The 21,061-nt window shown below is 35.2% G+C and overlaps 2 protein-coding genes across 5 annotated transcripts; one reads left to right on the top strand and one right to left on the bottom strand.

The window, feature by feature from the left end:
• Positions 1 to 168: 168 nt before the first annotated feature.
• Positions 169 to 12,278, top strand: LOC149908613 (alpha-2-macroglobulin receptor-associated protein). Of its 2 annotated transcripts, none has more exons than XM_090102082.1 (7): positions 169 to 510; positions 905 to 1,117; positions 2,011 to 2,221; positions 9,681 to 9,845; positions 10,295 to 10,392; positions 11,052 to 11,111; positions 11,632 to 12,278. In XM_090102082.1, exons 1-7 carry the CDS (start codon positions 331 to 333, stop codon positions 11,761 to 11,763), a joined length of 1,059 nt encoding a protein of 352 aa, XP_089958208.1. In that variant the 5' UTR covers positions 169 to 330; the 3' UTR covers positions 11,764 to 12,278. The 2 variants fall into 2 exon arrangements, with proteins under 2 accessions (XP_089958208.1, XP_089958207.1); XM_090102081.1 differs by having other exon boundaries at positions 11,052 to 11,141.
• LOC149908614 (uncharacterized) lies at positions 4,896 to 8,891 on the bottom strand. 3 transcript variants are annotated; one of them, XM_090102077.1, is made up of 8 exons: positions 8,633 to 8,891; positions 8,314 to 8,482; positions 7,624 to 7,767; positions 6,890 to 6,907; positions 6,655 to 6,798; positions 6,118 to 6,261; positions 5,581 to 5,724; positions 4,897 to 5,498 (listed from the first exon to the last, which is right to left on the bottom strand). In XM_090102077.1, the coding sequence occupies exons 1-8, from the start codon at positions 8,810 to 8,812 to the stop codon at positions 5,473 to 5,475; spliced, it is 969 nt and encodes a 322-aa protein (XP_089958203.1). In that variant the 5' UTR covers positions 8,813 to 8,891; the 3' UTR covers positions 4,897 to 5,472. The 3 variants fall into 3 exon arrangements, with proteins under 3 accessions (XP_089958205.1, XP_089958203.1, XP_089958204.1); XM_090102078.1 differs by lacking the exon at positions 6,890 to 6,907 and having other exon boundaries at positions 4,900 to 5,498; XM_090102079.1 differs by lacking the exons at positions 6,890 to 6,907; positions 7,624 to 7,767 and having other exon boundaries at positions 4,896 to 5,498.
• Positions 12,279 to 21,061: the final 8,783 nt, after the last annotated feature.

The following is a 21,061-nucleotide window of genomic DNA, read 5'->3' as shown; positions in this document are numbered from 1 at the left end:
CAAATATTCGCAAGATGTGAATTTCGTGTGAATTTTAATTTGTTGAACGGCGCCTATATCATACGAACGAAACTTTCATTATTGACAAACAGCAGTCGGCAATCAGCACTGTCGTCTGTCATTTTGTTCTGAGTCTGTCATACACGTCAAAATTCAAATTATAATTATAATTTTGATGTGATTGGTGATGCTGATGTGTTTTTGAGAAGTGAATTATTAAAATTAGAAAGAAATTGAAATACAAATATATCCAATTTAATTTTTGTAATAATTGTTTGGTTTATAAAGTTCTGGCTTTTTTCCTCTACTCCTTTTTTGTTCATAATTAAAATGGGATTCCGCCTATTTTTCGGCGTAGTCGCCGCACTTTTTATTTTTCAATGTGTTTTGGGTGAAAATAAATATTCCCGATCTGCGAATTCCAAAGATCCCGAAGAAGTAAACTTCAGAAAGTTGGATAAACCATTTAGAATGAATAAATTAAACTTGCTTTGGACTAAAGCTCAACAGGTATGTTACAGTTATTTTATTGATTTTTCTGTTATCACTGTTTCTTTGTTATCAAAGAGAAATTCATGAACCCGGTTATCTTGAAGTTCTCTGGTTTAATGTGAAGCTTTGGAACAGCAGCTTATGTTTGTTAGTGTGATATGATATTTTGAGAAACTATATAGTTATTGCTATAAAAAAATTAGGTAAAATAATAATTCAGATAAGATTAGGAACTGTTAATTTTTTTGAATTTGGAACCTATTTTCTTTTTTATTACTAATAATTATTATAATCTAAATTTAATTTACTTACCTAATTTGTCTTGTAAATTAAATAAGTAGTTACAAATAGAAATAATCAATTTATTTATTTTAAAGACAAGTACAAAACATTTTTTCCATTTTCATTTCAGCGTTTAACAGAACCAAAGCTAAAGTCCTTATACAGTGATCTAATGATTCAAGATAAATTAGAATTAACATATAAGAGAATGAAGAGTGAAGGTGGGGATAAGGAGGGTTTGAAGGAAGCTGAATTGAGAAGGAAACTCACAACTATCATGAGCAACTATGGACTTCGAGAGCATTTTGAAGACAACTCCATGGGCAGGCAGAAACAAGATCCAGTAAGTATTATAAAGCTTAAGAGTTTGTATGTTTGTTTGTTTAAATGTGCTAATATTGAGAACTACTGGTCCGATTTGAAAAATATATTTCTGTGTTAGATAGCCTATTTATCGAGGAAGGCTATAGGCTACATATCATCACACTAAGACCAACAGAAGAGCGCGGCTAGTTTGTTAATAAAATTCTTAATGGACTGAGTAGGTAAATTACAAAAAGTACCCAATCATTGCAGCCTGTTATTGTTACACTGACAAAACACATTTCTATAATCATTCATCATGGTAAAATTAATAAATAAAAAAGGTTTGGTAAGGAAATAGGAGTAATCACATAATTTAGAATAAAGTGGGCGGAATCCATCTATATTACAATAATAACTATAACATACCATTCAGTTTGATATTCACTTGTTAATAATTAAATTCAAATAAATCTACACTAACATAGGGTTATGAAATCTAATGAGATATGCAGATACAGCTGCTGTCTTGTATATTTGTATTTGATGGATGCATGAGTAATTTCAAAGTTCAGTAAGTTAGTTTATTTAGCTTCACGTTGAAGTCGGAAATCATATATATAACACACTAGCTGCGCTCCGCGGTTTCACCCGCATGGCTCCGCTTCTGTTGGTCTTAGCGTGACGATATATAGCTTATATAGCCTTCCTCGATAAATAGGCTATCCAACACTGAAATAATTGTTCAAATCGGACCAGCAGTTCTTGAAATAAGCATGATCAAACAAGCTCTTCAGCTTTATAATATTAGTATAGATAATTAAAAACACATTCTTATACATAGAACAAATACATGGAAATGCACATCTCTTTCTACACATTACTAAACTATGATAATCCATTAATAATTTAATGTTACATTTATTATTTCAGTCATACAACGCAGCTTCGGACAGATATATAAACAAGAGTCTGTTCAAAGACAAGAAATTGAACATGTTATGGGCGAAAGCAGAGGCCTCGGGCTTCACCAGTGAGGAGTTGGCTGCTTTGAGAGAGGAGTTCACTCATCATCAGGAAAAGATCGATCAGTATTACGACTTGCTGGTGAACATGGAGGCTGGCGAAATTGATGGATATAAGAGTAAGTGCTTTTTTTATATAATACTAGCTTACCGCCCGCGGCTTTGCCCGCTTTGTATCTCTTGAATCACTCGTTCTATTAAAAAAAACCGCATCAAAATCCGTTGAGTAGTTTTACAGCCAGCGCGCACGAGCAACTTTGTCTGGGTTATTGTAAATTTGCCACAAAGTTAATTCGTCACGTTTTTAAAACTCCATACATTGAAAGTAAATTCGTCACATGCCTTAAAAAGTATGTGTAAATTCGTCACAGGTATATTCGGGTTATTGTAAATTTGCCACAAGTAGTAAAGTACCGCCAGCAAGCAAGGCAAGTGAATTATACCTTTCAGCCTGCGATGAAACCAGCAATATAATGATTTACATTTTAATATTACAGTAATCATTCACAATTCACATAAGGTAAATTCATCAATAACATAAGGTAAATTCATTATTGAGTCAAATTGATTTGCGCTTTTTAAAAGTTTGAAATGATTTTTTATGTATTAGAATTTTTATTGTGTTATTAGAATTTTATTTTAAAGTTTTTTTTCTTAAATCTCGTAAATACTGGTGCCATCAATGGATTTATGTTCATGGCTGGATCTTTCACCATAAACATTTCATAAACTGCCAGACGTCGACGACATGTAAATTCACAAGTGCGGCGCGAGAGACTGACTGGTAGCATAGCAAAGCAACCCGCTGCGGTTGGGGCGTGCGGTACTGTGCAGTACAACCCGCTCGCGCTGTGACGTCATTTGGAAGGAGGCTATCGCTGCTGAGGGCTTGGGGCGAATGGGGGGCGCCACGCGGGGCAGCGGGAAAGCTTTTATAAAATTAAAGAATTGAACATTAACCTAAGATATTTTATGCTGTTTGTTTCTATCTTCAATATTTTAAGTATTTGTAATTTGTATGCTAATTTGGCTGAACACGTAAGCACCATTTGTATATTTACTACAACTTTATACCGTGTTTTAAAGCAAGTAAATACATTATCTTATCTTATCAAAATATAACCAAATAAAAATTAGAATAAAAGAGAGATATAATTTAGGTACCCTTATTTATAAAAGTTGCGAATGTACATTATATATAAAAACTAAAAATATGATTGTAATTTATACCTACCCATTGACTTACAATAAAAACAAAAAAACAACCTAACTCCCCTTTTATGTTGCTTGCCTCAACAAAACATGAAAAAATTTAAACAAAATAGCTGACGACCCAAACGACGACGACGCGGCGGTGCGACGGGGTGGTGTGATTGAATAATTTTATTTGTGAAAATAAACATATATTTTGTTGAATATTTCCGGTTTTGAACTTGAATTTCACAGAGATATATACCTACAATCAAAAATTTCTGTACTGCAACCTTTTTTAAAAGCACGTATTAATTTCGCGATTATAATGGGTACATATATGTAATACTAGCCATTTAAACGCGACTTCGTGAGCGTAATATTTTTTCTAAGAATAAATGTAGCATTCTCTCAGTGTGAATTTTTAGAACATATACAAAATAGATGTTCCTTGGTTTTTAGCAAAATTTATCTTTGTTATGCTTTTCCTTATGTTTTTACAAAGTCCATCGCCATCCAATTTGACTGTGATTTTTATACATGTAAGGTTGAAAATCTAAAACTGATTAAGAAATAAACATTTTAAATTAATTTATTGTTTAATTTTTTTGCTATCTGTACTTAAATTATCGATGTGACGAATTTACAATACTTGATATTAAATCGTGACGAATTAACTTTAAAAAAATAAAAGTGTGGCAAATTTACACATACTTTTTTAGGTGACGAATTAACTTTGTGGCAAATTTACAACAACCCCTTTGTCTCTGCCATCAATTTGTATGGGGAGTTGCGCGTCGCTACGTGCGCGCACTTTCATACTGGCTCATGGGTGGAGAGACAAAATAGTTGCGGACAAGTAGTAGCTCTTAAAGATTTAAGCATACATAGGGACATAGGGATAGAGAAAGCGACTTTGTTTTATACTATGTAGTGACTAGGTATTCGGCAAGGGATCTTTGTGCACACACTTCAAGTAAATACTATGACAGGTTTTACCACTGTCTATTTCATTTGCATCAAGTTTTTTTTATGAAAAAAAAAAGGTGCGTTCCCAGTATCATAAAATTATTTAAAAGTAGCTTAATGTGTGTTTTTTGTATTTCTGTTATGTTGCAATGGAGTACTAAATATTATTCCTTATGTTCATTTTCTTTAAAATGTGTACTGCTTAATCTTATTGTTACTTAAACCTAATGTATAAACATACCTCCGTATACTACACTCACGGTGTTAGAAAAAATTTATATAAATACTAGCTTTCCACCCGCGGCTTCGCCCGCGCAAAGAAAAACCCGCATAGTTCCCATCCCGTGGGATTTCCGGGATAAAACCTATCCTATGTTCCGGGGTAAAAAGTAGCCTATGTCTTTTCTCGGGTATCAAAATATCTCTATACCAAATTTCATGCAAATTGGTTCAGTAGTTAAGGCGTGATTGAGTAACAGACAGACAGACAAAGTTACTTTCGGTCACTCGGTTCACTGGTTTAGGTTAGAAGAAGAGACAAACAGACAGATAGACAACTTTCGCATTTATTACAAAGGACTAGTAAGGATTGTAGTTGAGGATACAAAAATAAAATACCGAAATATCTATATACAATTTATTTCGTAAAAAATATTATTACATTTAAAACTTATTTACGACATGTAAGTAATCTACGATTACAGAAACAGAGGTAAAAAATAATAAAATCGTAATTCTACAATTAACAATACAGTCATATGTACAACAGAAGCCACTGTGTAGTCGAGGATTTTTTTTCCATTTTTCAGAGTTGATAAGGCATGTATTAATATGTACTCGCCTTAAAAGCATTGTTTTTTTACAAAGCAACATTTATTCATAGTTTTCAGCAACATTGTTTCAGTTCAATATGTTGATTGTGAAGTCCCGTGTCCCCAAGTGGGGTAAGGGACAGATGCATTATCCATACATCTGTTTCACTGATCGATTTTTTTAGGGACAAGTAGGCAATCAGCCTTCTGTGTCCTGCCAGACCGAGACATTTTTTTTTTCTTCGCTCCACCGGGAATCGAACCCAGGACCCCTCGGTTCTACGTGCACGCGTCAACCACTATACCAAGGAGGCGGTCAAATGTTGATTGCGCCCTCGTTATTATTTAGTTACATTGTTTGGTAGAACTTCAGACTTTTTATATTATGAATATATAAATTAATTACTCTGCCATCCATTTGTATCTGTAATAAAAAAAAAAACATAAGTGTCATAAAATATTATATCATTCTGAATACATTGGGTATTTAGAATAGAAGTTGTTACCTTGTAAATCTTGTTTGTGTCTCAAGATAAGTACGGCTAGGTCTGCTTTAGCCTTAGCTTCTCGAAGCTGCTCTTTGAGGATTTGCATTTCTATTTCATGTTTCTCATTGGCTCGCTGTTCACTATCCTTGCATTCTTGTGTATCTATGGAAGTCAACTTATATATTTTGGGTTGAGGATGAAGTCAGAGGGATCTGGTAGGTGCTGTCTTGAGATAGATTGTCTACTTTCATTTCATTTTCGGTTTTTGTCTTTCCTGTAGTGAACCACTAATCAAAGGTGATAATAATTGACTCATACATGAGAGGTGTCAAGAGACACGGAATAATAATGACCGATACAAGTAATTTTAAGATTTGATTTTACTGATAAACCATTCTAAACATAATAAACAATGTCTGATTTAAAGAACTGACATCGCTACAATTTTGTGTCAATAAACCTTTTTTCTTTTTAAATACCAGAGATGTTACTCTAAAAATGCAAATCTAACATCTAGAATCATTAGCATTAGATATGTACAATAGAGGTTATCACCTTGTAAATCTTGTTTGTGCCTCAAGATAAGTCCGGCTGGGTCTGCTTTAGCCATATCTTCTCGAAGCTGATCCTTGAGGATTTGCATCTCTATTTCGTGTTTCTCAGTGGCTTGCTGTTCACTATCCTTGCATTCTTGTGTATCTATGGAAGTCAACTTATATATTTTGGGTTGAGGATGAAGTCAGAGGGATCTGGTAGGTGCTGTCTTGAGATAGATTGTCTACTTTCATTTCATTTTCGGTTTTTGTCTTTCCTGTAGTGAACCACTAATCAAAGGTGATAATAATTGACTCATACTTGAGAGGTGTCAAGAGACACGGAATAATAATGACCGATACAAGTAATTTTAAGATTTGATTTTACTGATAAACCATTCTAAACATAATAAACAATGTCTGATTTAAAGAACTGACATCGCTACAATTTTGTGTCAATAAACCTTTTTTCTTTTTAAATACCAGAGATGTTACTCTAAAAATGCAAATCTAACATCTAGAATCATTAGCATTAGATATGTACAATAGAGGTTATCACCTTGTAAATCTTGTTTGTGCCTCAAGATAAGTCCGGCTGGGTCTGCTTTAGCCATATCTTCTCGAAGCTGATCCTTGAGGATTTGCATCTCTATTTCGTGTTTCTCAGTGGCTTGCTGTTCACTATCCTTGCATTCTTGTGTATCTATGGAATAGCTTATATTAAATATTGTGTTTTTAATTCAGTTAAATGTACAAGTTGAGCCTTTTTTATTATGAATATTTAAATTAATTACTCTGGCATCCACTTGTATCTGAAATAAAAAAAATATATAATTATAGTAGAGCCATTTTAATAGGCAACATTTGACAGTTCAACAAAATTCAACAACGTAGCCTAGTAACGACGACATAGAATAATATATTATTTCATTTTGTTAGAACTACACATTTGCTTAACTTTTTTCAACTACGATTACATATTATTAAATTTATGACCAATACAAGTTATTTTAAGATTTGATTTTACTGATAAACCATTCTAAACATAATAAACCATTTCTGATTTAAAGAACTGACGTCGCTACAATTTGTGTCAATAAACCTTTTTTCTTTTTAAATACCAGTCTCTGGTATTTACTCTAAAAATCGAAATCTAACATCTAGAATGGAATGCATTGATTACTTGTGAATAAAAATCATCCTAAATTATTAAATGCATTGTGTTTTTTTAATTATGTAGATACTTACTACTACTTATTTTGCTAATTAAATTTACGAAAGAAAGTATATTACTGGGATAGGGATTCTCCTGATGAATTTTAAAAATGACATGTGTTTCAAGTTCGATTGACAAATGTTTCGAATCCGTATCGATTAATTCAATTTAATCAATATTTTTAAGCAGGTTACCTCTCTTCGAAGATAAAATTGATAGACATCAAATGTTGCCTATTAAATTGACTCCACTATAATCATAAAATGTTACATCATTCTGAATACATTTGATATTTACAATAGAGGTTATCACCTTGTAAATCTTGTTTGTGCCTCAAGATAAGTCCGGCTGGGTCTACTTTAGCCATATCTTCTCGAAGCTGATCCTTGAGGATTTGCATCTCTATTTCGTGTTTCTCAGTGGCTTGCTGTTCACTAACCCTGCATTCTTGTGTATCTATGGAATTCAGCTTATATTATATATTTTTGGCTGAAGTCTGAGGGATTTGGTAGGTGCTGTCTTGAGATAGATAAGAGATTCTCTACTTTCATTTTATTTTGGGTTCTTTTTGTCTTTCCTGTGGTGAACCACTATCCAAAAGGGATATAATTGACTCATCCAGAAATAACAATGAGTCGCCTCATTGTAACATGGGTTATTAAATGAATTTGTTGTAATTCAATTCAATATGATTAAGGGCCGATTTTTCAATCCTTGGTTAAAATTTATCCGTCCAATACACATTACACGAACATTTTAAAATGTCACCTGTAAACTGTCAAATACGGACAATTAGAATACATTTTTGAAATGGTAGTTTCATATTATGTTATTCGATGAATAAGTTTTAACCAAGGATTGAAAAATCAGCCCTTAGTTAAATAAAAAAAATTAAACTAGAAGTTTTGGATAAAAATTACATGGAAATTCATCTCTCTGTGTTCCCTTATGGGTAAAAAGAATCTGAAGCGTTATATTTCTCATAGAAACTACCTTTTTTACCTTGAATTGTTTCAAAGTTGTTCATAGAAATATCAGGATCAGAAAGGAGATCATATGAGGGCTCTCCCTCATTGGCCAATGGTTGTTGTTGTTGTTGACGATCTCGTGTTATCTCTCGCTGACGTTGCCTCAAATTCATCCACAAACGACGGAGTTGTTTGTGTGTGGCCTTAATATAAAATATAGTAAAAATAAAATACATATAAACGTTGTCATTTTATGTTTTGACCTATGTCCGCTGGTAAGTGATAACTTGATACCAGCTAATTTGAATTGAAAGTGACGTGTATAATAAACTTAATATGTTAATATAATTTACCTGAATTGAAACTTGAGGACTGGCGTTGAATTCTGCAGCAACCTTGTTCCATGCTTCATTCTTTATCGATAACGAAAAAGCGTCCGACTTTTCATTTTCTATCACTCTTCTGTATTTTTTAATTAATTCCATGAAACATTTCTTTTCAACACAAGTAAAAATATGTTTTTTTACGTCCATATCATCAAATTGTAATTTTTGTTGAATATTAATTAATAAACAAACGGAGCTTTACAGAAAATAAATATTTCAAATTGGCAGTTGGCTAATATGTCACTGAGTCACTGACTGTCAAATGTCAAATTACATACTACACTACGAAAAAAGTCCCGCGGCGATGGCGACTTATAATAAGTTTATTTTGCTATTTAAATATTATAAAGATATTATAATATTGAATTAAAATTAGTTGTTGGCGGTAATTTGTAGAGTAATTTGGTAAAAAAAAAATTGTCTTGAGAAGGTCTAGTTAAATAAAAACATATATCGATTTGAAAATCGTCAAAAATATAGAAGTCATAATATAAGTTTTTTTTTTAAGATTATATTTTCATTAAAATATTGTAAAAGCTACCTACCTATATTTTCTTATTTTAGATACGTTATATTTTAACGATTAAATTATATTATATTATAACGATTATTAATATTAATTTTAAACAATACTTTTACCAAAAAATTGTGTCTAGTCTTTATTGAAATATTTTTGACGTGACAACGTCTTATAATTCGATAGAGCCGGCTGCACGCATGAAAAAACATGACTCATGCGGCGTTACCTCGCTCTGAGGCGTTCCAAGGCTTGAAGTGCAAGCGAGAGCGCGGAACGAGCGATAAAGAAGCACAATCAGACGTTGTCACGTTCAACTATCGTCAGTAAACCGACTTACAGACAACCAATTTTTTTTTAATAACCAATATTTTATCCATTTATTACATGTTTGAAGCTGTTGCTAACTTGCTAGTTGCTAGTGTATGAGATCAATAATTAATCGAAATCGAGTTAGACTTCGTTATATAAAAACGCTCATAACATATTTTTCTCCAGATGCAGTAAATGACGAGGAACTTGATAAATTCAATGAAATCAACTACGTGAACGACAACGGGGAGAACTTGACAAAGGATTACATAGACAAGTCCAACCTGGTGCGCGACAAGCACAGGGGCTTAAGGGACGGGTTTGACAGGCTGGAGAGGATTGCAGCTCGAGGTAATATTATTAATTATACTAAATTATTGCTGGTTCAAAAAAAATACCTTTGACAATTTCTTAATTATCAATATATATTACTTACTAGTGGTCTGCCCCGGCTTCGCCCGTGGTACATATTTCGCAATAAAAGGTAGCCTATGTCCTTTCTCGGGTATCAAAATATCTACATACCAAATTTCATGCAAATTGGTTCAGTAGTTTAGGCGTGATTGAGTAACAGACAGACAGACAGAGTTACTTTCGCATTTATAATATTAGTATGGATTTATTTGTTATTGCAAATTTTTCGATTTTCCAAATACCTACCAAAAATTATGCTTTATAAGGATATAAAGTTCATCATGCGGAGGTGGTTGTGCAAATTGTTATAAAAACACTTGCTGATAAAAAAATTTACAGATACTTTATTCATATAATTGTATTGTATTGTATTTGTTTTGTTTTAGGACCAACAAACAAAGAATTCATTGAGCCTAAAGTGCAAGGTCTGTGGAAAATGGCTACTGCTGCTAACTTCACTGTTGATGAGTTGGCTTCATTGAAGGTATTTTTTTAAATTATTTAACTTTTAGATATTAACCATTTCTACTTGATACTCAACCTCAAATAATAACTTGAATACTATCCGGGCAAAACCCGGTTATTTTCATCAGAAAATCAGAATTATATATATATATATTATTTCTGATTATTATATATATAACCATAGACAAATCAAGCTAGTAGTAAATAAAACACCAAATGTATTAAAATGTATTTATTTGTTCTTATATTTATTGTTCTTACATTTATTAATGTGACATCAATTCTATACTTGTATATATAATATTATAAAGCTGAAGAGTTTGTTTGTTTCTTGTTTTGAACGCGTTAATGACAGGAACTACTGGTCCTATTTGAAATATTCTTTCGGTGTTAAATAGCCCAGTTATCGTGGAAAGATATAGGCTATATAACGCTAAGACCAACAGGAGCGGAGCACTGCGAGTAAAACCGCGGGAAACAGCTAGTATTTTATAAAAGGATATGTATAGATATCCATATCCCCCATTTTTCTAGGCTTGGTTTTTTCTGTTGTATTATGTTCCACTAAAACAAACTTTTGTCAATTCATTGATATTTAATTATTTCTAGTTTTAATAAAATGCTCTTCAAAATACGACCTTTTGCCTTAATAATAAAGCTGTAATTCGTATAACGTAGGTGGAGTTGCAACATTACGAGTCGCGACTTCTGAAGTTGCGCACATTGCACGCCGACCATGTAAGCAAACTTGAGAAACACCATAGCAAGGTTAATGGCTTTTTGTTTTTTATTTGCAAATTTTCTCTTATATTTTACTAGCTTTGTATCCATTCCACCCTCATTCTTGCCTTTATTCAGCTATCATTTCCATCAAAATCAGTTCAGCTGTTTATGTTCTTCTTAACAGAAGCCAATGTTATTTAAAATTCCATTTCACGTATTCCGCATTTATTTCTGTCTGTCTATGAGTTTATAATTTATCTCCAAATCAATAGCGAAGAATCGGCAGCCTAAACTATTTTAATATATATATAAATCTCGTGTCACAATGTTTGTCCTCAATGGACTCCTAAACCACTTAATCGATTATAATAAAATTCGCACACCATGTGCAGTTCGATCCAACTTGAGAGATAGGATAGTTTAAACATGTAGGTACCACGGGCGAAGCCAGGGCGGACCGCTAGTAAAAAATATAATAGTTTGATCGACATTAAATAAACTTTATTCATAAATTTTCTTCAATATTCATGTTCAGGTGGCAGCCACGGGCGACAAGATGGATCACTTCGCAGACACACAACAAACTATCAAGAAACACACTCTAAAAGTCGAAAAAATGCACGCAGATCTTGAAGGAAGGATTTTGGCCAGACATACTGAATTGTAGACTTAAAATAGTAGCTGTTTTATTAAGTTCTATTGAATTTATAGATATGTGAAATGTGAAATAAAATATGTATGTTTAAAACTTATTAACTAATATCGTAATACTATCTTTACGTATTTTTCCGTAATTACGTATTCCTGGAGCGAGTTTGAAGAATCAATGATGCGTGACGTCACTAAATGTGTAAAACGGTGTTTAATGTGGGTAGCTAAATAAAATTATGAACCTAGTTGGTAAGAAGTAATAACATAATGTGAGTGTCACAATAATTATGTGGTGATTTGGTTACTAAATAACTTAAAAAGTTGTATCATTATGAACTATAATTTACTTTCTTCCAGTGTTTAGCTTATAGAAAAATGATAATAAATTAACAAAACATGCCAAATATTCTCATTAACTTAATTATGTTGATAAGTGCATTTTTATATTTTTTAATTGATTATTTTTATATTTACGTTTATGAGTAATATTTTTGTAAAATGTATGAATCTCAAATACACAATTATTTCGTTTTTGTTTGTTTTATTCATTCTTCCTATGCCTAGCGCATATTGCAGAAATCATTTTCCATTGAACTTTCTTTTCATTTTGAACCCATATTAATAAACTTCATATAGATTTTAAAGACATACGTCGTACACATCATAATGGTCACAAACACAATATATTAGGTACTAGATTTCCGCCCGCGGCTTCGCCCGCGTTTGCAAAGGAAAACCCGCATAGTTCCCGTTCCCGTGGGATTTCCGGGATAAAAACTATCCTATGTGTTAATCCAAGTTACCCTCTATATGTGTGCTAAATTTCATTGTAATCGGTTCAGTAGTTTTTACGTGAAAGAGTAACAAACATCCATACATCCATACATCCTTACAAACTTTCGCCTTTATAATATGTATTAGATATCAAGCAGGGCGATCCCTTCCGTATCCGACATCCGTATCTCATAATAATTACCGTAGGTAGAAACTCTCTGAAAAGTTAGTGTGTCGACATAGCATTTTAATGTATTAGATGTGTCAATGATCATTAAAATATTATAATCCACAAAAAAAAATCGATAATTTGGGAAAAAACTACACGTACAGCAACAAAAAGTGGTAGTTAAAGCACCACTTAAACACAGGGCCGGATCTACCCATGGGCTTTATGGGCTGCAGCCCAGGGCCCCGAGGTTAAAAGGGCCCCCAAACCCCGATAAAAAAATAGGCGATAATTTGAAAAAAAAAGACGGGTTGCACTCCGGGAGTGCCGGCAGAAGTGAAAACTTGATTATTAACGTTCAGCATGTTTGAAATTTTGCATACCTAAGTACTTCAATAACTTTTGTTCGTTGTTCGTTGTTCGTTGTTCGATGTTCGTTGTTCGTTGTTCGTTGTTCGTGTTCGTGTTCGTGTTTGTGTTTGTGTTTGTGTATGTTCACATTCACATTCACATTGTTCGTTGTTCGTTGTTTGTTGTTCGTTTTTCGTTGTTCGTTGTTCGTTGTTCGTTGTTCGTTGTTCGTTGTTCGTTGTTCGTTGTTCGTTGTTCGTGTTCGTGTTCGAATTCGAGTTTGAATTTGAATTTGAATTTGAATTTGAGAGTTTGTTTGTGTTTGTGTTCGTGTTCGTGTTCGTGTTCGTGTTCGTGTTCGTGTTCGTGTTCGTTGTTCGTTGTTCGTTGTTCGTTGTTCGTGGTTCGTTGTTCGTTGTTCGTTGTTCGTTGTTCGTGTTCGTGTTCGTGTTCGTTGTTCGTTGTTCGTGTTCGTGTTCGTTGTTCGTTGTTCGTTGTTCGTTGTTCGTTGTTCGTTGTTCGTGGTTCGTTGTTCGTTGTTCGTTGTTCGTTGTTCGATGTTCGATGTTCGTTGTTCGTTGTTCGGTGTTTGTGTTTGTGTTTGTGTTTTGTGTTTGTGTTTGTGTTTGTGTATGTTCACATTCACATTCACATTCACATTCACACTCACATTCACATTGTTCGTTGTTCGTTGTTCGTTGATCTTTGTTCGTTGTTCGTTGTTCGTTGTTCGTTGTTCGTTGTTCGTTGTTCGATGTTCGTTGTTCGTTGTTCGTTGTTCGTTGTTCGTTGTTCGTTGTTCGATGTTCGTTGTTCGTTGTTGGATGTTCGTTGTTCGTTGTTCGTTGTTCGTTGTTCGTGGTTCGTTGTTCGTTGTTCGTTGTTCGTTGTTCGTTGTTCGTTGTTCGTTGTTCGTTGTTCGTGATCGTGTTCGTGTTCGTGTTCGTGTTCGTGATAGTGTTCGTGTTCGAATTCGAGTTTGAATTTGAATTTGAATTTGAATTTGAATTTGAATTTGAGAGTTTGTTTGTGTTCGTGTTCGTGTTCGTTGTTCGTTGTTCGTGGTTCGTTGTTCATTGTTCGTTGTTCGTTGTTCGTTGTTCGTTGTTCGTTGTTCGATGTTCGTTGTTCGTGTTCGTTGTTCGTTGTTCGTTGTTCGTTGTTCGTTGTTCGTGTTCGTTGTTCGTGTTCGTGTTCGTGTTCGTGTTCGTGATCGTGTTCGAATTCGAGTTTGAGTTTGAATTTGAATTTGAGTTTGTTTGTGTTCGTGTTCGTGTTCGTGATCGTGATCGTGTTCGAATTCGAGTTTGAGTTTGAGTTTGAATTTGAATTTGAGTTTGTTTGTGTTCGTGTTCGTGTTCGTGTTCGTGTTCGTGTACGTTGTTCGTTGTTCGTTGTTCGTTGTTCGTTGTTCGTTGTTCGTTGTTCGTTGTTCGATGTTCGTTGTTCGTTGTTCGATGTTCGTTGTTCGTTGTTCGTTGTTCGTTGTTCGTTGTTCGATGTTCGTGTTCGTGTTCGTTGTTCGTTGTTCGTTGTTCGTTGTTCGTTGTTCGTTGTTCGTTGTTCGTTGTTCGTTGTTCGTGTTCGTGATCGTGTTCGTGTTCGTGTTCGTGTTCGTGTTCGTGTTCGTGTTCGTGATAGTGTTCGTGTTCGAATTCGAGTTTGAATTTGAATTTGAGAGTTTGTTTGTGTTCGTGTTCGTTGTTCGTTGTTCGTGGTTCGTTGTTCGTTGTTCGTTGTTCGTTGTTCGTTGTTCGATGTTCGTTGTTCGTGTTCGTGTTCGTTGTTCGTTGTTCGTTGTTCGTTGTTCGTTGTTCGTTGTTCGTTGTTCGTTGTTCGTTGTTCGTTGTTCGTGTTCGTTGTTCGTGTTCGTGTTCGTGTTCGTGTTCGTGTTCGTGTTCGTGATCGTGATCGTGTTCGAATTCGAGTTTGAGTTTGAGTTTGAATTTGAATTTGAGTTTGTTTGTGTTCGTGTTCGTGTTCGTGATCGTGATCGTGTTCGAATTCGAGTTTGAGTTTGAGTTTGAGTTTGAATTTGAATTTGAATTTGAGTTTGTTTGTGTTCGTGTTCGTGTTCGTGTTCGTGTACGTTGTTCGTTGTTCGTTGTTCGTTGTTCGTTGTTCGTTGTTCGATGTTCGTTGTTCGTTGTTCGATGTTCGTTGTTCGTTGTTCGTTGTTCGATGTTCGTTGTTCGTTGTTCGTTGTTCGTTGTTCGATGTTCGTTGTTCGTGTTCGTGTTCGTTGTTCGTTGTTCGTTGTTCGTTGTTCGGTGTTCGTGTTCGTGATCGTGTTCGTGTTCGTGTTCGTGTTCGTGTTCGTGTTCGTGATAGTGTTCGTGTTCGAATTCGAGTTTGAGTTTGAGTTTGAATTTGAATTTGAATTTGAGTTTGTTTGTGTTCGTGTTCGTGTTCGTGTACGTTGTTCGTTGTTCGTTGTTCGTGGTTCGTTGTTCGTTGTTCGTTGTTCGTTGTTCGTTGTTCGTTGTTCGTTGTTCGTTGTTCGTTGTTCGTTGTTCGATGTTCGTTGTTCGTGTACGTTGTTCGTTGTTCGTTGTTCGTGGTTCGTTGTTCGTTGTTCGTTGTTCGTTGTTCGTTGTTCGTTGTTCGTTGTTCGTTGTTCGATGTTCGTTGTTCGTGTTCGTTGTTCGTTGTTCGTGTTCGTGTTCGTGTTCGTGTTCGTGTTCGTGTTCGTTGTTCGTTGTTCGTGTTCGTTGTTCGTTGTTCGTTGTTCGTTGTTCGATGTTCGTTGTTCGTTGTTCGTTGTTCGTTGTTCGTGTTCGTGTTCGTGTTCGTGTTCGTGATAGTGTTCGTGTTCGTGTTCGAATTCGAGTTTGAATTTGTGAGTTCGTGTTCGTTGTTCGTTGTTCGTTGTTCGTTGTTCGATGTTCGTTGTTCGTGTTCGTGTTCGTTGTTCGTTGTTCGTTGTTCGTTGTTCGTTGTTCGTTGTTCGTTGTTCGTGTTCGTGTTCGTGTTCGTTGTTCGTTGTTCGTTGTTCGTTGTTCGATGTTCGTTGTTCTTTGTTCGTTGTTCGTTGTTCGTTGTTCGTTGTTCGTGTTCGTGTTCGTGTTCGTGATAGTGTTCGTGTTCGAATTCGAGTTTGAGTTTGAGTTTGAATTTGAATTTGAATTTGAGTTTGTTTGTGTTCGTGTACGTTGTTCGTTGTTCGTTGTTCGTGGTTCGTTGTTCGTTGTTCGTTGTTCGTTGTTCGTTGTTCGTTGTTCGTTGTTCGTTGTTCGTTGTTCGTTGTTCGTTGTTCGTTGTTCGTTGTTCGATGTTCGTTGTTCGTTGTTCGTTGTTCGTTGTTCGTGTTCGTGTTCGTGTTCGTGTTCGTGTTCGTGATAGTGTTCGTGTTCGTGTTCGAATTCGAGTTTGAATTTGAGAGTTTGTTTGTGTTCGTGTTCGTGTTCGTGTTCGTTGTTCGTTGTTCGTTGTTCGTTGTTCGTTGTTCGTTGTTCGATGTTCGTTGTTCGTGTTCGTGTTCGTTGTTCGTTGTTCTTTGTTCGTTGTTCGTTGTTCGTTGTTCGTTGTTCGTTGTTCGTTGTTCGATGTTCGTTGTTCGTTGTTCGTTGTTCGTTGTTCGTGTTCGTGTTCGTGTTCGTGTTCGTGATAGTGTTCGTGTTCGTGTTCGAATTCGAGTTTGAATTTGAGAGTTTGTTTGTGTTCGTGTTCGTGTTCGTGTTCGTTGTTCGTTGTTCGTTGTTCGTTGTTCGTTGTTCGTTGTTCGATTTTCGTTGTTCGTGTTCGTGTTCGTTGTTCGTTGTTCTTTGTTCGTTGTTCGTTGTTCGTTGTTCGTTGTTCGTTGTTCGTTGTTCGTTGTTCGTGTTCGTGTTCATTGTTCGTTGTTCATTGTTCGTTGTTCGTTGTTCGTTGTTCGTTGTTCGATGTTCGTTGTTCGTTGTTCGTTGTTCGTTGTTCGTTGTTTGTTGTTCGTTGTTCGTTGTTCGTTCGTTGTTCGTTGTTCGTTATTCGATGTTCGTCGTTCGTCGTTCGTGTTCGTATTCGTGTTCGTGTTCGTTGTTCGTTGTTTGTTGTTCGTGTTCGTGTTCGTTGTTCGTTGTTCGTGTTCGTGTTCGTTGTTCGTTGTTCGTGTTCGTGTTCGTGTTCGTGTTCGTTGTTCGTTGTTCGTTGTTCGTTGTTCGTTGTTCGTTGTTCGTTGTTCGTGTTCGTGTTCGTGTTCGTGATAGTGTTCGTTGTTCGTTGTTCGTTGTTCGTTGTACGTTGTTCGTTGTTCGTTGTTCGATGTTCGTTGTTCGTGTTCGTGTTCGTTGTTCGTTGTCCGTTGTTCGTTGTTCGTGTTCTTGTTCGTGTTCGTGATCGTGTTCGTGTTCGTGTTCGTGTTCGTGTTCGTGATAGTGTTCGTGTTCGAATTCGAGTTTGAATTTGAATTTGAATTTGAATTTGAATTTGAGAGTTTGTTTGTGTTCGTGTTCGTGTTCGTTGTTCGTTGTTCGTGTTCGTGTTCGTTGTTCGTTGTTCGTTGTTCGTTGTTCGTTGTTCGTTGTTCGTTGTTCGTTGTTCGTTGTTCGTTGTTCGTTGTTCGTTGTTCGTTGTTCTTTGTTCGTTGTTCGTTGTTCGTTGTACGCTGTTCGATGTTCGTTGTTCGTTGTTCGTTGTTCGTTGTTCGTTGTTCGTTGTTCGTGTTCGTGTTCGTGATAGTGTTCGTGTTCGTGTTCGAATTCGAGTTTGAATTTGAATTCGAATTTGAGAGTTTGTTTGTGTTCGTGTTCGTGTTCGTGTTCGTTGTTCGTTGTTCGTTGTTCGATGTTCGTTGTTCGTGTTCGTTGTTCGTTGTTCGTTGTTCGTTGTTCGTTGTTCGTTGTTCGTTGTTCGTTGTTCGTTGTTCGTTGTTCGATGTTCGTTGTTCGTTGTTCGATGTTCGATGTTCGTTGTTCGTTGTTCGTCGTTCGTCGTTCGTCGTTCGTCGTTCGTCGTTCGTGGTTCGTTGTTCGTTGTTCGTTGTTCGTTGTTCGTTGTTCGTTGTTCGTTGTTCGTTGTTCGTTGTTCGTTGTTCGTTGTTCGTTGTTCGTTGTTCGTGTTCGTGTTCGTGTTCGTGATAGTGTTCGTTGTTCGTTGTTCGTTGTTCGTTGTACGTTGTTCGTTGTTCGTTGTTCGATGTTCGTTGTTCGTGTTCGTGTTCGTTGTTCGTTGTCCGTTGTTCGTTGTTCGTGTTCTTGTTCGTGTTCGTGATCGTGTTCGTGTTCGTGTTCGTGTTCGTGTTCGTGATAGTGTTCGTGTTCGTGATAGTGTTCGTGTTCGAATTCGAGTTTGAATTTGAATTTGAATTTGAATTTGAATTTGAGAGTTTGTTTGTGTTCGTGTTCGTGTTCGTTGTTCGTTGTTCGTGTTCGTGTTCGTTGTTCGTTGTTCGTTGTTCGTTGTTCGTTGTTCGTTGTTCGTTGTTCGTTGTTCGTTGTTCGTTGTTCGTTGTTCGTTGTTCTTTGTTCGTTGTTCGTTGTTCGTTGTACGCTGTTCGATGTTCGTTGTTCGTTGTTCGTTGTTCGTTGTTCGTTGTTCGTTGTTCGTGTTCGTGTTCGTGATAGTGTTCGTGTTCGTGTTCGAATTCGAGTTTGAATTTGAATTCGAATTTGAGAGTTTGTTTGTGTTCGTGTTCGTGTTCGTGTTCGTTGTTCGTTGTTCGTTGTTCGATGTTCGTTGTTCGTGTTCGTTGTTCGTTGTTCGTTGTTCGTTGTTCGTTGTTCGTTGTTCGTTTACAATGAGCATATACAAGAGGCAGATTATCTTATTAAGTTGAGAGTCTAGACAATCTAGCCCTAAGCTAGATTTAAACTAGTATATATAAGACAACAGCTAAGCAGTCTTTTTCAATTGTGCATCAAAATATTCAAGGCTTGGCTAGCAAATTGTTAGAAATAGAATTGTTTTTGAATGATAACAATATTAAAATATTTTGTGTAACTGAACATTGGCTTAAACAATGTCAGTCGTTAGTAAATATTGAAAATTACAAATTAAAAAGTATATATGTACTTTAGGACACAGGCTATTCACGGAGGTTCTGTTATTTTTGTACATGATAGTGTAAAATGTAAAAAACGAACTGACATTGTTAGTCTTTCTGTAGAACGGACCATTGAACTGTCCTGTGTGGAGCTGGAGCGTTATATTATTGTTTGCGTTTATAGACCCCCTTCCAGTGACTATAATATGTTTGAGACAGTCATGGAAGAAATATTAAAGCGTCTAAGCAGGAGTAAAAAAAAATTTATAGTATGTGGTGATTTTAATATTGATTTACTCTTACAAACACAAACGGCTAAACGAATTGTTTATTTATTTCAGTCATTTAATCTATATAAACTTTTTAACGAACCCACACGAATTACACCTACTTCTGCAACCTGTATTGATAATATATACTGTGACTGCATCTGTTTAGAGAAAAATATTCTCAATACATTGACTTCGGATCACTGTGGCCAGAAAGTAGTTTTTGAATGGGATTGCATACCTACATTTAAAAGGATTAATGTTAGGCCTATAACTAAAAAAGGCATTAATAAATTTAGGAATAATATTAATAAAAACCTGCCCGTACTAAATGATCAATCCTTTCCTAATAGTCCTTGTGAAATGTTTAATAATCTTTTTAATTTAGTATATAATGAATTTGAAAAAATATTTAAAGTTAAATCTTTAAATATTACCAAGGATTTACCATTTAGTAAATGGGCGACAGCTAGTATACATAGGTGCAGGAACATTCTTTATGAATTATATGGTATGAAGCAATATAATAAAGACCCATCTTTTCTTAGTTATGTTAGAAATTACTCAAAAATTTTTAAAAAAGTTTGTTTCACTGCAAAGCGTTTGTATATCAAAGAAAAAATACGCGACTCTGATAATAAAGTTAAAACAGTTTGGTCAATTATTAATGGTGAAATGGGTAAAAGCAAATCAAGTAATACCTACCATAAAACTTGTAAATAATGACAGGGTTATTGACAAAAGTGCTGATGTTGCGCTTGCTTTTGAAGAATTCTTCAGTAGTGTCCCTGCTACTATTACTAATAGTTTAAATTCGTCTTCAGCACTTGCAGAAACCTTTTTGAGGGACCATGTTGCGGGGTGCAGTACATTATTTGAATTACGACACGTAACTGCTAGTGATATTGTTACTGCCTTTAAGACGCTTAATCTAAAAAATACTTGTGATCTTTGGGGAATGTCCGTAAATTTAGTTAATAATATAATAGAAAATATTGCGAAAAATTTAGCTTCCATATTTAATAAGTGTTGTGACTATGGTACATTTCCTAATTTACTAAAGCTTAGTAAAGTTATACCTTTATTTAAGAAGGGCGATCAAGAAGACTGTAACAATTATAGACCTATCTCTATTTTACCAACATTAAGTAAGGTATTCGAGAAGTTAATATTAAACCAATTGAGTAGTCATTTTGCATCTAATAATTTACTGCACACCAAACAGTTTGGTTTCACAAAGGGGCGCTCAACCACAGATGCTGGAGTTGCACTTCTAACACATATATATAAGGCATGGGAAAACTCAAAAAATGCTCTAGGGATATTTTGTGACCTCTCCAAGGCATTTGACTGCGTTGAACATTGTACTTTGTTACGTAAACTTAATCACTATGGAATTAAAGGAAAAGCCCAGAACCTCATAGCGTCATACCTGCATGATAGGATACAGACTGTAGTTGTTAATGGAGAAAGTTCTAGCGGTGCGTCAATTAACATTGGTGTTCCACAGGGGTCAATTTTAGGTCCCTTTTTGTTCTTGGTATATATCAATGATCTTCCCTATTATTTGCAGGATAGGTGTGAAATAGTTCTGTTTGCAGATGATACCTCATTAATTTTTAATGTGGATAAGCATGACCCAAATGTTGACGAAGTGAACAGTGCTCTTTTACACATATCTGAATGGTTTACTGCCAATAATTTATTATTAAATGCCAAAAAAACCACTTGTGTTGAATTTTTACTTCCTAATGTAAAAAAGTTGAACAGAGATATTACCTTGAACGGGGAG

Source organism: Colias eurytheme, chromosome 5 (assembly GCF_061535395.1).
Source record: "Colias eurytheme isolate Ceu_HAF_F1 chromosome 5, ilColEury1 Martin Lab GWU primary, whole genome shotgun sequence".
Lineage (NCBI taxonomy): Eukaryota > Metazoa > Arthropoda > Insecta > Lepidoptera > Pieridae > Colias > Colias eurytheme.
Note: the sequence above shows the minus strand (reverse complement) of the source record. Positions and strands in the feature narration are given on the sequence as shown.

Bases quoted from the DNA above. Each gene is read 5' to 3' on its own strand.
- LOC149908613 (XM_090102081.1), top strand. From the start codon at position 331: ATGGGATTCCGCCTATTTTTCGGCGTAGTCGCCGCACTTTTTATTTTT. The intron at 511-904 runs GTATGTTACAGT...TTTTCATTTCAG, and splicing joins TTTGGACTAAAGCTCAACAG to CGTTTAACAGAACCAAAGCT. The intron at 1,118-2,010 runs GTAAGTATTATA...TTATTATTTCAG, and splicing joins GCAGGCAGAAACAAGATCCA to TCATACAACGCAGCTTCGGA.
- LOC149908614 (XM_090102077.1), bottom strand. From the start codon at position 8,812: ATGGACGTAAAAAAACATATTTTTACTTGTGTTGAAAAGAAATGTTTC. The intron at 8,483-8,632 runs GTAAATTATATT...TTTTATATTAAG, and splicing joins GTCCTCAAGTTTCAATTCAG to GCCACACACAAACAACTCCG. The intron at 7,768-8,313 runs GTAAAAAAGGTA...TGAATTCCATAG, and splicing joins CAACTTTGAAACAATTCAAG to ATACACAAGAATGCAGGGTT.